Below are 15,841 nucleotides of genomic sequence, written 5' to 3' on the forward strand. Positions count from 1 at the left end.
AGCAGTCCGCATCCACACACACACACACACACACACACACACACACACACACACACACACACACACACATGCATACCTTCCAGAATCATCTTCAGGTAGCTTAATCAGGACTTATCTCATATGTTCTCTCCCTTTCCAGTTATGTTCAGATGCCTCTAATCAGTCCCTGTGGCTCCAGACCCAAGGTTCATATATAGCATTGTAAATGAAGCTGTATAGGAAGAAGCATAAATCTGGTATTTTTGTGGTTTGGAGTGAAGTGCCTAGGATGACTAATTCTGCATTGACATGAGTATGGAAGATGCCAAGAGCTCTCAAGGTCAGAATGTAACATTTCAGGACAAAGGGCCCCCAAGTATTTCAGCAAGAGGAATCGCCCAAGAAATTTCCTGTAACCCATACCTCCAAAAATTGTTAATGATGTAGAATTCTGTACCAGACACGCTAGACAGAGGTCAGATAAGGTACGTCAGTAAATCTTCCTGAGAAAGGTTTTGTGAAGGGTTAAGGGGCCCAGGAGAGAGGGAATGAGTCAGCCAGGACTCAATGGGATATTGTCACCACCGTTGGCATAAAGAGAAAGGGCACTGCCCAAGCTGGCAAGAACTGGAGTTGTGGAAGAATAGCCATCAGACAGGAGCTGTGCCCAGCCCAGGGCTGAATGGGATGTAGGAGGAAGAGCATGCCAGCCTCTCCCTCCATGCTTCCTCCATCTCCGAGCCCCTCCCACTGGCCAAACCCAACTCAAAGCAAGAGAAGCTGTGATGGGGGCGCCGGGGGTGTCTCGGGAGCAATGAAGAATAAACAGCAGTGGGATCGGCCAGCAATGGGCCTTGGGAAGATTTTTAATAGCTGAGCATACTATAAGGTACTTAGGAAAGCTGCACTTCCTGAAGTAGCCATGGCCCTGAGACTTTCCCTGACCCCTCTGGTACTAGAGAATGTGATAGAGATAACAATGTCACCTTAGATTCTGTATCCAGTGGGCTCTTCGTTTACTTCAGCCTAGGACCTTCCAAAACGTAGTTGTTACAGGAGACACAGGTCCAGGTTTGAAACACAGGTCCTGGTTGACCAGAACAGAAAGTAGGTAACAGGAAATGACTAGAGAACATAGATATGAAAAGGACATGGCTTCAAGGGCCAGGAGAGCTGGGTCTATCATAGGCAAAGGGGATCTGACTTCTAATCCATGTGGCTCTAGAGTCCTGAACCCAAGAGAGGCCAAGTAGAAGTTCATTTCTATTTTCTGTAAGGAGCAGCTTTCTGGGCGCAGCCTTCTGATAGGGTAAGTCAGTGGACTCTTCCCTGGAGGACAGGACAGACTCTTGGAGAAGGCAGGCTCTCAGCTGATACTACCTGGGTTCAAATTCTGGGTGTTCCCACTTACAGAATTGTGAACTTGAACATGTTCATTAATATCCCTGTGCCTCTTTTTCCTTAGACAAAACAAAGACAATAAAACTATTCAATTAGAATTGTGAGTTCTGTGGACTAACTCATTTGATCCACAGAAAGGACTTGAGACTGAGCCTGTATCATATAATAAGTACTGGGCAAATGTTAGCTGGCATTTGACTATCTTGACAATTTTTGGCTTAACCATCTTCTTGCACAGGGGCTGTGACTAGGGATGTCCTCCCCATGTGGGGTTGGACAGCAGTCAGTACCCAGGAATAGAGTTCAGACTGCATTCTGTGATGTGTTATGGAAGGTTTTAAGCCTTAATTTCTACATTTGGAAAATATGAATAATACTGACCCTTCACAGAGGCAGTGTGACCTTTAGAGGCTCATAAAGTACAGGGTCTCACAAACAGTATGTGCTTAGTAATAGTAATGTACCCCATTTCAATGGCTGGCCTCTGAGACCACTCTTATTCTAACGTTCTACAACTCTCCCATTCAAGCCTAATATTTGTTTTTAGTGGAAACTGGAGAAGCCTGGTCTTCTCCTGCCTTGTTTTTGCTTCCTCTCTCTTTTCTCTCTTATCTTCCTGCTTCTTTCCTGTCTGTTTCCCTCTTCCCCAGGCTAAAGTGGATAATGAGATCCTTAATTACAAAGACCTGGCAGCTCTCCCCAAGGTTAAATCCATCTACGAGGTGCAACGCCCTGACCTCATTTCCTACGAGCCTCATTCCAGATACACGTCCGACGAGATGCTGGAGAGATGTGGCTATGGAGAGGTACCGCGTCTTGCCTCTCTGGGGCTCATGAAAGAGCCAAGGTCCTACTGGGGTCCCTAGTCAACTTCACTACAGACAGTCTAGGCACCACAGTGTTGGCCTCCAGACCCTTCTAATCTAGGATTTATAGGCAACTTCTAAAAACCAAGAGATTTCATCCAAAAATCTGGCTTTTCATGAAAAATTAAACTTATATTTCCATCATCTAGAGGTGAGTCACAGTACATCCTGTAGACAGGACTTGGCTCCCATTCTTCCCAGTCCCCACCACAGCCTACCAGTTTCCAACATGGAAGATGAGAGCCTAGAATTACTTATCACTTTCTTTTCTTACAGCAGAGAAATCTTGGTGAGCCTCGAGCCCATGGCTGATCTCCTGCCAGGCTCAAGGACCACAAAGTTCATAAACCTTAGTTAGACATATTCTCTCTGTTTTGAACCTACTTAAGACCTTGTGATCAGAACAAGAGACACATAAAGAGGAAACATCAGATGGGTTTAGAGCCATTACATGGTTGCTAGATATGAGGGCCAGTTCTCCGGAGAAGGCAAGGCGGCCACCCCAGAAGAGATCCTGACTACCCATATCCCAGATTTCTCACCCCATCCCAGGCCCTCAAGCTGTGACAGTGTCAGCAGGAGCTCCCAGCTTCTGCCCATCTCCGCCACTGGCTAGCTTCTTTCTTTGGGAAGTCCCACTCCTTATTACAGGGATTGGGTTCCATTGGGTTAAAGAGCCCAGTGCTGAAGGTCTTTGAGCCCAATGCATCCTTGCCCCTAAAATAGGCCAGGAAAAGAGGATGAAACATTTGCAGAGGCCAGTTCTCCTGCAGTTAGCAGCCAGGACCCCTGTACCATAGCCAACTCCCAGATGGTTTTTGTTCACTTACAGAGTGTCATTCAAAAATGTTAATTAGCTGTTAACATGTAAATGTTAGGAGATTTCATGTAAGAATCTACATTTCTAACTTGTCTTGGAAATAAAGAAGCTGGTCGATGTTGGGTGGACATTCCAACATGGCCCTGATCTACTAAAGCTGAACACAGCAGCCCTGCTGAGTAGGGTCCTTCAGGCCCCAGCTTGCTATGTCCCCTCCCACATCAGCCTCCCAGTTTATAGCAGTGGCCTGCTCCTTGCTTAGCTCTAAATTTGGATCTCCTGCCTTAGGTATTGTCTTCATGAACCACAGGAGGGAAGGGACATGAACCAGGACTGAGACAAGAATGGGTTAAGGAAATAGCTTTGAGCTTGCAGTAGGGAAACCTGGGTCCATCTCAAGACCAGCCACTTCCTGAGCAGTCCAGAGTGGCCCTGAGCGTTCATATTCCCTCCCTGGTCCATTGCATATATGAAAGGGGAACATACTCACAAGACTTTCTTCCTCTTCCTGGTAGTACTGATGTAGACGTCTAAGGGAGGCATTGTCTGGAGTGCGTCCCCGGGGGGAGTAGAGGCACCCACCCTCCTTGCTACACCTTTTAACCAGAGTCTGTCTCCTCCTCTTGTCCACCTCTTTCTCCCTTCGCTCTCTCCATGACTGCCTTCAAACTCTCCACTTCTAAAGTCACTGGGAACATTGTCTCCTTACTCCCAGGTAACTAATCTGATATATAAAAGGTCAAAATAGTTGTGTCCCTTATGATGACCAAGAAAGGCTCCCTAACTTCACCCTCCCTTGCACTGCAAGGGACCTGATCCCTCACCAGAAATGTGGCCCCCAACCAAGCAGGGGGCATAAAGGATGGAAATGGTGGGGCGAGAACCCCATGTGTACCTCTATCAGAGAGTCCTTCATGTCTCTGGATCCCCTAGTCAGGGCTCCAGGGACTGACCCAAGGGCTATGAGAGGTACAGGGAGGCCTGAGAACTCTCTCCCACCATCCTTGGGCTGTATGTGTGACTCAGAAAAGGGATTTCATGCCTGAGCCACTAGAATTCCTGATTCTATAGCATGCCCCACCTGCCTGTTGGACCCTTGCACCACAGGCCTTGCTCACAGTCCTACCTCCTCTCCCAGGACATCTATGAGAACCTGGATCTCCGACAGAGACGGGCCTCCAGCCCAGGATACATTGACTCCCCCACCTACAGTCGGCAGGGCATGTCTCCCACCCTCTCCCGCTCGCCTCACTACTACCGCTCAGGTAAGGCAAGAGACGCCCCAAAAGGGACAGTGCTATGACCCAGTGTCCCTGGGCCACAGGGACAGCATATGCTTTCTATGACAGTGTAAACTTCTGGAAGCCTTTGGCCATGCAGGTGATTGGTAGGCCTGACAGAGTCCCCGATATACCCCTGGTAAAGGGGAAATGGGCGTGTGACCCCGAGAAGCAGCAGGAGGCTGGGTGGGGAGCTGCCAGGAAGGGAGTCACAGGCAGTCCAGGGGCCCTGGCTCAGGGAAGACTCTTCCATCCCATCCTTCAGCCTGTGCCATCCACAGGAAGAAGCAGACCAGCAGTAAGGCTGAGGGGCTAGCCTTCCCCCTGAGGGCCCAACTAGTCACCAGTATATACAGTCACCCTGGAATGAGGGAGGTGGCAAGTGTTTGAATTGAGAAAAGGGCCAATTGAGGGAGGAGCCTAAGCAGGGAGGGTTGGGAAGAGAGGAGGTAAAGATGTCTTCCGAATCCTTGCAACGCTTACAAAATCAGAGCTTGGGATCAAGTGAGAAGCCAAGTGAAGCCTGCTCTGTCTACATGGTGCATGAACACTCACGCTGCTTCCGCTCTGGAGCTGAGCACGCCGAGACGTCCAGCCACCCTGTTCCCGTTGCCATCCCCTCACCGCTTCTATAAGTGCCACCTTGTTTAATGCCTGTTTTCTCTATGCTTCTGTTCTCTCTGGGGACCACCGCCTGCGTGCTCCAGGGCCTGAGAGTGGCCGGAGCTCTCCATACCATAGCCAGTTAGATGTGAGGTCCTCCACTCCAACCTCTTACCAGGCTCCCAAGCACTTTCACATCCCAGGTAGGCGCTGCCAGACCACCATTCCCAGCACGGATGCATGCTCTGTAGGGGTGCTGGATGCCTGAGCCACCTGCTTGATGTTGTATAGGCACCGGCAAAGAGCTGGTTCCTGGGAGGCCCTCCCTAATCAGTTACCCATGCTAACCCACTCTACAGCCCATGCCCATGGGCTTTAATGTACCTGTTCCATACAACTAACCTTGATCAGAACCACAAAGAAAGGCCAAAGAAGAGAAGGCTCAGGAGCTCACATGAGGTGTTGGCATTTTATATGGCTGATGGACAGAGTAAAACATAATGGTGAAGGGAGCTCGCATCAAGGCTCTGAACTGAACCTTGATCCTACTGCCCCTAAGCTGGCGACCTTGGGCTCGTGTTGTGGTTTCCCTGTGCAGCCAAGCACCATTCTGGGCCCTGAGATTGCAAAACTGAGCTCATTCCAGCCCAGATCTTGCCTTCATGGTAGGCATGTTTTAATGTGTGGAGAGAATCATCTCATCAGTAAGCTCAGCTGGTTAGAGTGTGGTGCTGACAGTCTGTGGAAAGAGATGGTGCATGAACAACAAAAAATTAAGTGAAAGGATGATTGCAGGGGACGATAGCCACTGTAAACAAAAAAGTAAAGCTCAGAGCGTTGTGAGCGAGTGACTGGAGTCGGGGAGGCTAGGTGAGATGGGCAGGAAAAGGCTTCTGGAAGGAGGTGACATTAAAGTTGGTGTTGTGAATATCCCAGGAAAAACATCCTGGGCAGAGGGAGCAAGAATAAAGTCAGAGTCCTTGAGATGCTGAGAGGAAGCCAGAGGATACATGACCCTGTAGGGGTATCCCTGTAAGAGAAGACCTCACCCTGGGTTACAACACAGCCAGGTCTAGACCCTAATCTTCCAACCCTGACCTTAGCTTTGCATTCACCCCTCAGGAGCTTATGTAATTTCACCTCCACCATTCCCAGTGGCCCCAAGGGTCCCGCCCTGTCTGGTTCTGAGGGAGGGCAAGGTAGACAAGGCTGGAATCTGACTGCTGCTTCCTAGGGACTTTCTCATGGAATGAGGTGTGGCCACTGGAAGGAGCAATGGACACTTCCTGCATGGGGCCCTGCTCAGCATGGCCCACCTCCTGCATGCCCACCATTTAGCCCACCTCCCCTCCTTGGCACCATTTCTATGCATCCATCCCTTTCCCCAGCCTTACTTGGAACTTGTTGGGGTGAGATTGGAAGCTCAACTTTAGAAGAGGAAGCCCACCAGGGGAAAGATGGTAGCCTCTTGGAAAAAACTGCTGACTGGCTCTCTTTTCTCAGATCAACTCACCAAGTGCTGTCTCCTTCTCCCCTGTCTCCCCCCACCCACTCACCCCCATCCCTTCCTGGTCTGTGTGGCAGCTGGAGAGAGTAACATCTACCGGAAACCCCCGATCTACAAACGGCATGGTATGGCCAGAGGCAGATAGGGCTTGGCCAGACGAGGGGGGATGCTAACCATCAATGCAGATGGCTCTACAGAGGCTCCCAGGAGCAAGATGATGCAAGACTACAGTATGGTCCAATCACTCAGAATGATAATGAGGATGTTGATGTCCTTGCAACCCACCTCCTCCTGCAACAGACCTTACCTCCTGTTCTAAATTCCATGACCAGAGCAATTCCTGAAAAGCGCATACACCCCTAGGAGAGCTGTACCTCAAAGCACTGATATTCAAAATGTTCATTAGAATTATATGAGAATGCATAGATCACTGCGCTGAATTGGGCGCCACTGCTTTTACATTTTTCTCATGGCTTTCTGAATGCAGATGGAAACTTATACAGGAGGTATAGATGAGAGAGAAGTAGGAAGCCACTTTCTTCTTTCATCTTGTTTTTCCTGTTGCTAGAGATCAGACCCAGGGACCTTATGCATGTTAGGTAAACACTCTACCACCCAGCTACATCCTCAGCCCCTCATGCAATCATTTAGTGTTTTTTTAAACAATGGTCAGTGAGCCATCTATAATTTGGACACTATTTTAAAAGGGCGGATTCCCCAGCCCCAAACCTCTTCTTTAGAAACACTGAGAGTACAGCCCAGGAATCTGCACTTAACAGTTTTACCCATGATTCCTGCCTGTACTCCATTATGAGAACCATCAAGTCATCCATCACTGGGACCTCCTGTTCATTATTGCAGAATACTCAGTGAGCCTCAAGTGAATGAACATATCTCTGCCTTGGAAGAGGCAGAGCACAGCTGCCCTCACCTGCTTACTGGTCTAGTTAGGTAACAGAGGAAAGCATGGGCTCAGAGGAGCTTGGCCATGAGGGAGGCAGTCCTGTGCCATGAACTGAACTAACCAGATGGAGGGGACAATGCAAGTGTAAGTAATGGCTCTGAAGAGAAACCAAAAAGCCTGAAGTGTTTTAGGGTGGGAAGTGAAACAGTCTTATTAAGTAGCCCAGGCTTGCCTTGACCTCACTATGTATCCCAGGTTGGCCTTAAACTCTCAATGATCCTCCTACCTCAGCCTCTAATGTGCTGGGATTACAGGTATGCATCACCGTGTCCAACTAAACCCTGCAATTTAAACAGACATCCTTTTAAACAGGCTTAAAAGTTGTAAGCCTTTGTATGTGTTCAGATGGCCCCAAAAAGGTGCCAGCCCTAAAAAAAATAGTTTGGCTTTACATACAGAAAAGACCCTCTGAGGCTTCTTAGGACTCAGCAGGGTTTCCAAGTAGGTTGGGGAGGAAGCAGGCTCAGGAGGAATCCAGGTGGAGGTGGCTGCATCATAAGAAATGGCAAAATGTCATCAACTAAGAGAAACCATCCAGGGCTCAAGTCAAAGGAGCAAGTGCTGCTGAGCAAGGGAGTGCTGCCCAGTCCTGGGCTAATGAAAGACGGTGATGCGGTGATGCAAGGACCCTCAGCGCTCATCCTCAGAATATAGATCCAGTCCCTAAAGCTTCCCTATAGCTCTCCCGAGAAATAGTTGGGGAGAAATGCTGGTTTCTCTTCTCTTCCCTTCCCTTCCCTTCCCCTCCCCTCCCTTCCCCTCCCTTCCCCTCCCTTCCCTTCCCTTCCTCTCCCTTCCTTTCCCTTCCCCTCCCCTCTTCTCTCCTCTCCTCTTCTCCCCCACCCCCACCTCTCTGCCCTGTCAGCCTATCACCAGTCTGGGCCACTCTAAAGTCACTACTCTGTCAATATTTGTGCCTGCTGTAGGTGTTTTAGCCATCCCTGTCATGGACTAACATGTAGCCAGATGGCACCTGAGCTAACACACCAATTCCTGCACTTAACAGATAAAGGAAACAGGCAGAGAAGAGTGGGATTTGCCCAGGATTGCAGTTAAGTTAAATGGCAGAGCTGGGACCAGAAATTCAGCTTTCCCGACTCCCTGTCCAGGGCCTCTTCCTTCAACACACAGCCTCCCCAAACAGGACAGGAGGAAAACGCTGATCCAATTCAACATGCATCTCAGCTGTGCATGGTGAATTCTCCCTAGAGCAGGTCAAATCCTTGGCAAAGCAGGCTTCAAAAGCATCAGAAAGGGAAGTTTCCTAGAAACTCTGGGATTTACTTTAAGGATATAATTTTAGTATCTGTGTTCCATGGGAATCCATGGAATGTGCCGAAAGAAAGCTGGGGTCTAGTCTAGTTCTGTGTAAACTGTCTAGGTGGTCCTTATCAAGTTCCTTCCCCTTTTTTGGCTTCAAATGTAAAATAGGGGCTCGCCTAGGGCTTTAGCGCTGATGTCCCAGGCCCCTACCACAGACCTCTGAACTTGAGGTTGCCTTGCTTACTGGGGCTGGAGCTTGGCAGATACTTAGAAAGAGTACATGTTCTGAGCTGAGATACTCTGCCTTCCTGAAGTGCTGTCCTTTGGTCCTTCACAGGTGATTTGTCTACAGCAACCAAGAGCAAAACAAGTGAAGACATCAGCCAGGCCTCCAAGTACAGTCCAGCCTACTCGCCAGACCCTTACTATGCTGCAGAGTCTGAGTACTGGACTTACCATGGGTCCCCAAAAGGTAGTATTCCCACAGGGCCTGAGGCCAAAGCCCTAACCTCTGTGCCAGGAACTAGGCAGTCAGGACAGTCATCTGTTCCTTCTTATCATGTTGAATGAGAACACTTAGAGTGGACATAACTGAGACTTTTACTCATTCCCTGGCAGGTATTAGGCACCAACTCCAGGCCCTAAAGATACATTGGGAAATAAAATAGACCAAGTTGCTGCTCTTGGAAAGGAAACCTAGATTCCTAATCATTAGTGGAAGTTAATCCACACAAGGTGGGAGAGCTGTGGCAGGAGCATGCTATCAGCAGAAAGGGACGAAGTGTGTCAGAGGCAGTGACTCAGCTGCCTCAGGGAAGTGACAAGGAACCAGGTCATCAGGGACCATGGAAACACATTGTAGAGACCCTAGATGGAGAGGCAGGCTTAACCTTGAGCTGAGAGAAGGAGGGGATCAAGTAGGCAAGCAGGGGTGGGTTCCACAGGCCTTGTGAGTTGAGGGAAGGCTTTTGGCCATTATCCTAAACAGTGAGAAGCTGTTGAAAGTGACCTGAGCACACACAGTTGTGCTTTGGAAAGACCACCTTGGCTGTAGAGTGAAAAGTGATTTGTGGATGTGGAATGGAAAAAGAGAATTGTAAAGATGGAAGGGTCCTACAGGCACGCCGGTCCTCCCAGTACACCCTATCAGAGAGCCCAAGCTGTTCCTTTCGGTTATGGAGAAGAGTTTCCATCAAGATCCATTTTTATTTAAAATTTGGCTTTACTAATTGAATGTTCATTCTGAACAAAGCTTCAGAAGCTTGGGCTAACGTCATTACCTTCTGAGAATTCTCCATCTAGAAAAAGAGCAAGACACTCTAGAAACAAGTGTAACCAAAGTAGGCAGGTATCAGAATCCATAGGAAGTTGTAAAAGCAGGAGAGGGCAGCCAGATGCGGTGGCTCACACCTTAATCCCAGCTCTCAAAGGCAGAGACAGGCAGATCTCTGTGAGTTCAAGGCCAGCCTGGTCTACATAGTGAGTTCCAAGACAGCTGGGGCTACAGGGAGACCCTGTCTCAAAAAGACAGACAGAGGATGATTTGAAATCTAATTGTTGGGTGTTTGGATTTGGTATTAGGGATGTTTCACTCGGTAAATATCAAGGAGCTGGAAGCCTTCTCTGATCCTCTGGGCAAAGTTTACTGAGGCCTTGCTGACAGTGAGGGAGGAATCTGTAAGCACTCTTTTGCACAGGGCAGGAAGCAGGGAGAACTGAGGGGAAGGAAGTGGGAGGGAGGGAGGGAGGGAGGCACCCAAAGGTGGGTTGAGTGGAAAGTACACTGCAGTTGACCCTGTTTGTCCTTTGACAGTGCCCCGAGCCAGAAGGTTCTCATCTGGAGGAGAGGAAGATGATTTTGACCGCAGCATGCACAAAGTGAGCAGGCTACATCACTAAATAAAATGCTTAGATTTTTCTTTATTTGCAAATGACAGAAACCAAATTCTAACTCACAACAGAAGAAATGCATAGATGGGCATAACTAAAAAGTCAGATAGTAAGATTAGTTTTAATTATGCCTAGATTCCAGCTGCTCAAAAAAAAAAAAAAGATGGAAAAAACACCATAAGGAAGTTGCTTCTTGTAATTTGCGGAACTTGTCTCTGCATTGGCTTCATGTTCAAACGAGTTATTTTCATCTGTGGGACACAGATGCCAACAGCCTTCGTTGCTAGTAAGAATGCAAAATGGTCCAGTCATTATGGAAAACAGTTTGACAGTTTCTCAAGAAGTTAAACATGGGCTGGAGAGATGGCTCAGCAATTAAGAGCACCGGGTGCTCTTGTAGAGGACCCTGGTTCAGTTCACAATACCCACATTGTGGCTAACAACCATCTGTAACTCCAGTTCCAGGAGATCCAATGCCTTCTCTGGCCTCTGCATGCATTGCACTCACAGGTGCACTTACATACATGCAGGCAAAACACTCATATATATAAAATAAAAATAAAGTAAATTTAAAAAGTGTTAAGTAAGCTGGGCCTGGTGGTGCACGCCTTTAATCCCAGCACTCAGGAGGCAGAGGCAGGTGGGTCTCTATGAATTCAAGGCCAGCCTGGTCTACATAGTGAGTTCCAGGACAGCTGGGGCTACAGGGAGACCCTGTCTCAAAAAGACCAAAAAAAAAAAAAAGTGTTAAGTTAAACAGAATTACCATAGGACCCATCCAGCAATTCCATTTATGTATACATCTATGTATAAGTGTATATATATAAACCAAAAATAATTGAAAAGGATTCAAAAAATATGTACGCACACATTTATAGCAGCATTTACCACAATAGCCAAAGGTGGGAACAACTCAGATGTCAGTTGACTCACAAATGGATGAACACAATATGGTATATTCATACGATACAGTACTGATCAACCATTAAAAGGGACAAGAGAGCTGAAGAGAAGGCGTGGCTGGTAAGGTTTGCCATGCAAGCATGAGGACCTGAGTTCAGATCCCCAGCACCCACATAAAGGGCACACCAGTACATACTGGCAACCCCAGTGCTAAGGGACCAGAAACAGATGGATCCCTAGAGCTCTGTGGCTAGCCAGTGTAGCTGAATCAGGCTCAATGGGAGACCCATCTCAGAAAAATAGTATGGAGAGTGACCAAAGAAACCTAATGTTGGCCTGTGGCCTCTGTGCACACACACACACACACACACACACACACACACACACACATATACAAAAAGGAATGAAGTACTGACATATACCTCCCTATGAATGAGCCTCTAAAACATTATAAAATAAATAAAGCACAAAACCCACATAAATGTGTTTGAACCATATGGAGGTGGTTTTTGCACAGCATGTGAATTTACTAAATGCTACTGAATTGTCTACCACGGATTCAGACAAATACAGACAGAAAATATGCTTTTAAAAGCTAGATCTGTGCTACCTCTATTACAGACTGTTTCTCATTATTACTCCTTTAAAAAATATAATCTAACAACTATTGCATAGCATTTCCTTTGTATCTAGAGATTATTTAGGTTAGCATACAGGAATTGGTACATAGGCTATATGCAAATATGATGCTAGTTTCTATGAGGGACAATTTGAGTGTCAGAGGATTTTGGTATCCATGAGGTAGGGGACAGTTCCTGGAACAAATTTCCTGTGATTACTGAGGGATGCCAGGGCTTCAGAATGGTTAATTTTTAGATTATATAATTTTTTACTTTGAGAAAAGAAAGAGAGAAAGAGAGAGAAAGAAAGAGAAAGAAAAAGAAAGAAAGAGAGAGGAAAGAAAGAAAGAAAGAAAGAAAGAAAGAAAGAAAGAAAGAAAGAAAGAAAGAAAGAAAGAAAGGAAGGAAGGAAGGAGAAAGAAAGAAAGAAAGAAAGAAAGAAAGAAAGAAAGAAAGAAAGAAAGAAAGAAAGAAAGAGAAAGAAAGAGAGAAGAAAGAAAGAAAAAGAGCTGGCTACACATCACTGAACTAGTGGCCAGAGCAAAGTGATCTTGTTCCTAGTCAGACCTGCTTTGGAAGCCTGCCTCCCAAGCCTGCTCCAAACCTCAGGACTATGTGGGGAGAGAACTGGAAAAGGAAAATATGGCAGGGGACAGGCAGCTGGGAGGACAGGTCAGCAGAGGCTCCTGCTGGGTCCAGTGGTTCAGCCATTCTTGATCCTACTCCATTGCAATGTCGTTTGTCTGCTCCTCACCCCCAGCTCCAGAGTGGGATTGGCCGGTTGATTCTGAAGGAGGAGATGAAGGCAAGGTCGAGCTCCTATGCCGATCCCTGGACCCCTCCTCGGAGCTCCACCAGCAGCCGGGAGGCCCTGCACACCGCTGGCTATGAGATGTCTCTCAACGGCTGTAAGTGCCACTCTGTCCTGACATCTGTTGGCTACTCACTTTGGACCAGACCCCCTGTGATGCACAGTTCCAGGATCTTCTTCCTCCCAGCAGCCCTGTGCAGTAGGGGTTTCACATTTCCCAGATGGGAAACTGAGGCATAGAACTCCAAGATCACTGGCTTCCTAAGGATGGATTTATTTCTCTATCAGTTCTCTTTCTGGAATTTTATTGAAACATAGCTAGCCCCCAGATTCAAATCTTTGTGGTAACAAAGGAATTAAGAGAAGAAGCTAGCCCCAGACCCTCTCTCTGAATCTCTGGCCATCCCTCTGGGCCTCTCCTGGGTGTGGATCACAGACCAGGCAAAGGGCTTAGATGTAGCATCAAGTGCAGCCATGCTCTGGGGGCCATCTGGAGTCTTGACTTCCAATTGAGTTAAGTGTGAAGAAAAAGATCTTCTAATAGTGTTATCTGAATGACTTAAAGATACAGCCCTCTTTCCTGAGGTGTTGAGCCTCCCATTGCTTAGAGGTACAAGGCTGCCTTAGCACCTCAACTTGAGACTTTCTCGCTGAGCCCCTCCCTGTTCCTGGACACTAGCTCTGTTTGCCTCCTTCCTTTCTATCCCTGTGGAACTCAGTCCTGCCAGGAAATCCTATCTCTGATCTTCTATTGTTTGCTGGGCAATAGAAGGCATCATTTGTTATACTCCTGTGTGCCAGGTGTGTTGCCACTATTGGTCCTTGCAAATCACCACAGTGCAGAACTATTATCACTCACTAAACAGATGAGAAAAAATAACATCGCCCAAGGCCAGAAAGCCAGTAAGTGACCGAGCCAGGGTCAGACCTGATTTGGAAGGAGCTAGGCCATGAGCTTTCCCCTCTTCACCATTCTACACCATGATCTTGGTGACAGTGACACTGAAGATGGGATTAGAACAGTTTTATGGAGTATTATTATGTCTGTGTCAGGCACTGTGCTAAATGTCTTACTATATTATAGTCATGTAATGTTTACAATAGCACTGCAAATGGAGACCCTGTTGTTCCTATTTTACAGGTGAAAAAACTGAAGGGTAACTAAGTAACTTGTTAGGCTTTTAAGAAATTAGGCTATTAAGAGCAGAGGCTGGATGAAATGATGAGACCGTTTCTCTCTCTGACCACTGGGGGTGCTGTTTTCCATTTCCTACTCGGCTCTGTGCGGGACAAGACTGCTCCAAATTCACCTGTTGGCTAGGGGTGAAACTGAGTGATTCAGAGTGTGCCAAGCATGCATGAGGCCCAGCACCACAAAAAAAACAAAACCAGCTTTTCCAACCATATCTATGCAACAAATTTTCCTAGCACATGCTGCCTGCCAGGTGCTAGGAACTAGGTGGGTGAGGGAGGGTGGTATTTAGATTTGATAATGGAAAACTAACCAGTAGAAAATAAGTGCTGACTGAGGCCCCTCCTCCCCATCAGCCAAAATGGCTAAGTATGGAAGCCATGTCTCTGTGTCCCTGTGAACTGCCTCTACCATGCCTGTCTATACCTGTGAGCACTAATTGGGCTTTTCTTTCTTGCAGCCCCTCGTTCCCACTACCTGGCTGACAGCGGTATGTTCTGCCTGCCCCTCTGTAAACCCTTCCTAGCCTGTGAGAACAAAGTCAAGGCAGCTACAGCTCCCCATAGCTCTGAGGACCACATGGTACTGCACGGTCCTGGTATCAAATAGTTCACCCCATTGTACTTGTCAGATTGAGAGCCTCCATTTGGATTCTGTAACTATTTCCAGTAACTCCCAACGAGAAGGAAGGAGCACAGGTCTCTTGCACCCACCTGGGAGCCTGCCTGTCTGGTTCTGAGCTTAACTTCAATTCCAGGGCCTGTGGCCTAAACACAAGCATCTATCCTCTTAAGATAGACCTGTATAAGCCAAGACCTCAGTGTGTGAGTGGGTGCCTCTGGAGTTTTAGAATTCTGCCAGAGCAAGGCTCCCCAAGAGAGCCCAGTGGGCTTCGAAAAGAACTTGGTAGCTTTTGGCTCCCGCCCCACTTCCCACTGGGTTGGGAATAATATTGGCCAGGTGACCCAGGGCTCAGGGCTCCTGGTAATCGTTCTGGCATCTTCTTTGCAGATCCCCTCATCTCCAAATCTGCCTCACTGCCTGCTTACAGGAGAAATGGGCTGCACAGGGTAAGAAGGGCTATGCTGGGAGCCTTACCCCCAGATGCTAATGATCTAGCAGCTCAGTGCCCTACTACCTGTGGTTAGAACCAAAGAAAGGCCTTGGAATAGAGGTGGGTTCACTCAAAGTGATGGAAACTTGCCCCCCTCCCTTTTGGTTCATGTATAGAAAGGCCTCAGGGAAAGGCTGGGGAAACTTGCACTTATTGGGAAAAAACTGTGCCACACACTGGCTTTTACCAGGTGCCAACCACACTTCCTTCACACTACAAGGGAGACAGTCACTATTACAAAACCCATTTTGTGGGTGGAACAACAGAGGCATAGAGATGGGAGTTGGCATGCCTTGGTTCTCATGACTAGTAAGAGGTGGAGCCTCTGAGTTCCTGGACAGCCCATAATATAAAACCACCATAGAAACAGTGAGCCAGCTCAAAGGCTGGAAAGGTAGGGAAAATACATGTTGTTAGTAATAGGAGGGGCTGTACACCTCTGAACAAGTCACAGGAACAGGGACTTTGAAATGAGCATTGATTGTGAGCACCTACTAAGCACCAGGCACTGTTCTAGGTTCTGAGGATCCTACAGTGAGTGAAGTCACTTCTGTGAAACTCACAATCCTAGCTGGGAGATAAAGAAGTGAGAAAATCTGACAGGCATGAGAAGTGCCAGGTGGAAAAC

At 47.6% G+C, this 15,841-nt stretch overlaps 1 protein-coding gene across 11 annotated transcripts in view; it reads left to right on the forward strand.

Annotated features, from left to right (window-relative positions):
* The window catches only part of Ablim3 (actin binding LIM protein family member 3), a 138,895-nt gene that overhangs the window by 114,705 nt on the left and 8,349 nt on the right, over positions 1-15,841 (forward strand). For 2 of the 11 annotated variants that reach the window (XM_008837893.2, XM_029565823.1), the window contains 10 exons: positions 2,031-2,186; positions 3,752-3,781; positions 4,205-4,331; positions 5,054-5,152; positions 6,534-6,581; positions 9,021-9,155; positions 10,497-10,561; positions 12,857-13,004; positions 14,560-14,589; positions 15,111-15,169. In XM_008837893.2, coding sequence (XP_008836115.1) covers positions 2,031-2,186; positions 3,752-3,781; positions 4,205-4,331; positions 5,054-5,152; positions 6,534-6,581; positions 9,021-9,155; positions 10,497-10,561; positions 12,857-13,004; positions 14,560-14,589; positions 15,111-15,169 — 897 coding nt within the window. The remainder of the gene's footprint in view (positions 1-2,030; positions 2,187-3,751; positions 3,782-4,204; positions 4,332-5,053; positions 5,153-6,533; positions 6,582-9,020; positions 9,156-10,496; positions 10,562-12,856; positions 13,005-14,559; positions 14,590-15,110; positions 15,170-15,841) is intronic. The other 9 variants (XM_008837895.2, XM_029565825.1, XM_008837898.2 and 6 more) reach the window with 6 other exon arrangements.

Source organism: Nannospalax galili, unplaced genomic scaffold, assembly GCF_000622305.1.
Source record: "Nannospalax galili isolate Female #2095 unplaced genomic scaffold, S.galili_v1.0 scaffold19, whole genome shotgun sequence".
NCBI classification, from domain to species: domain Eukaryota; kingdom Metazoa; phylum Chordata; class Mammalia; order Rodentia; family Spalacidae; genus Nannospalax; species Nannospalax galili.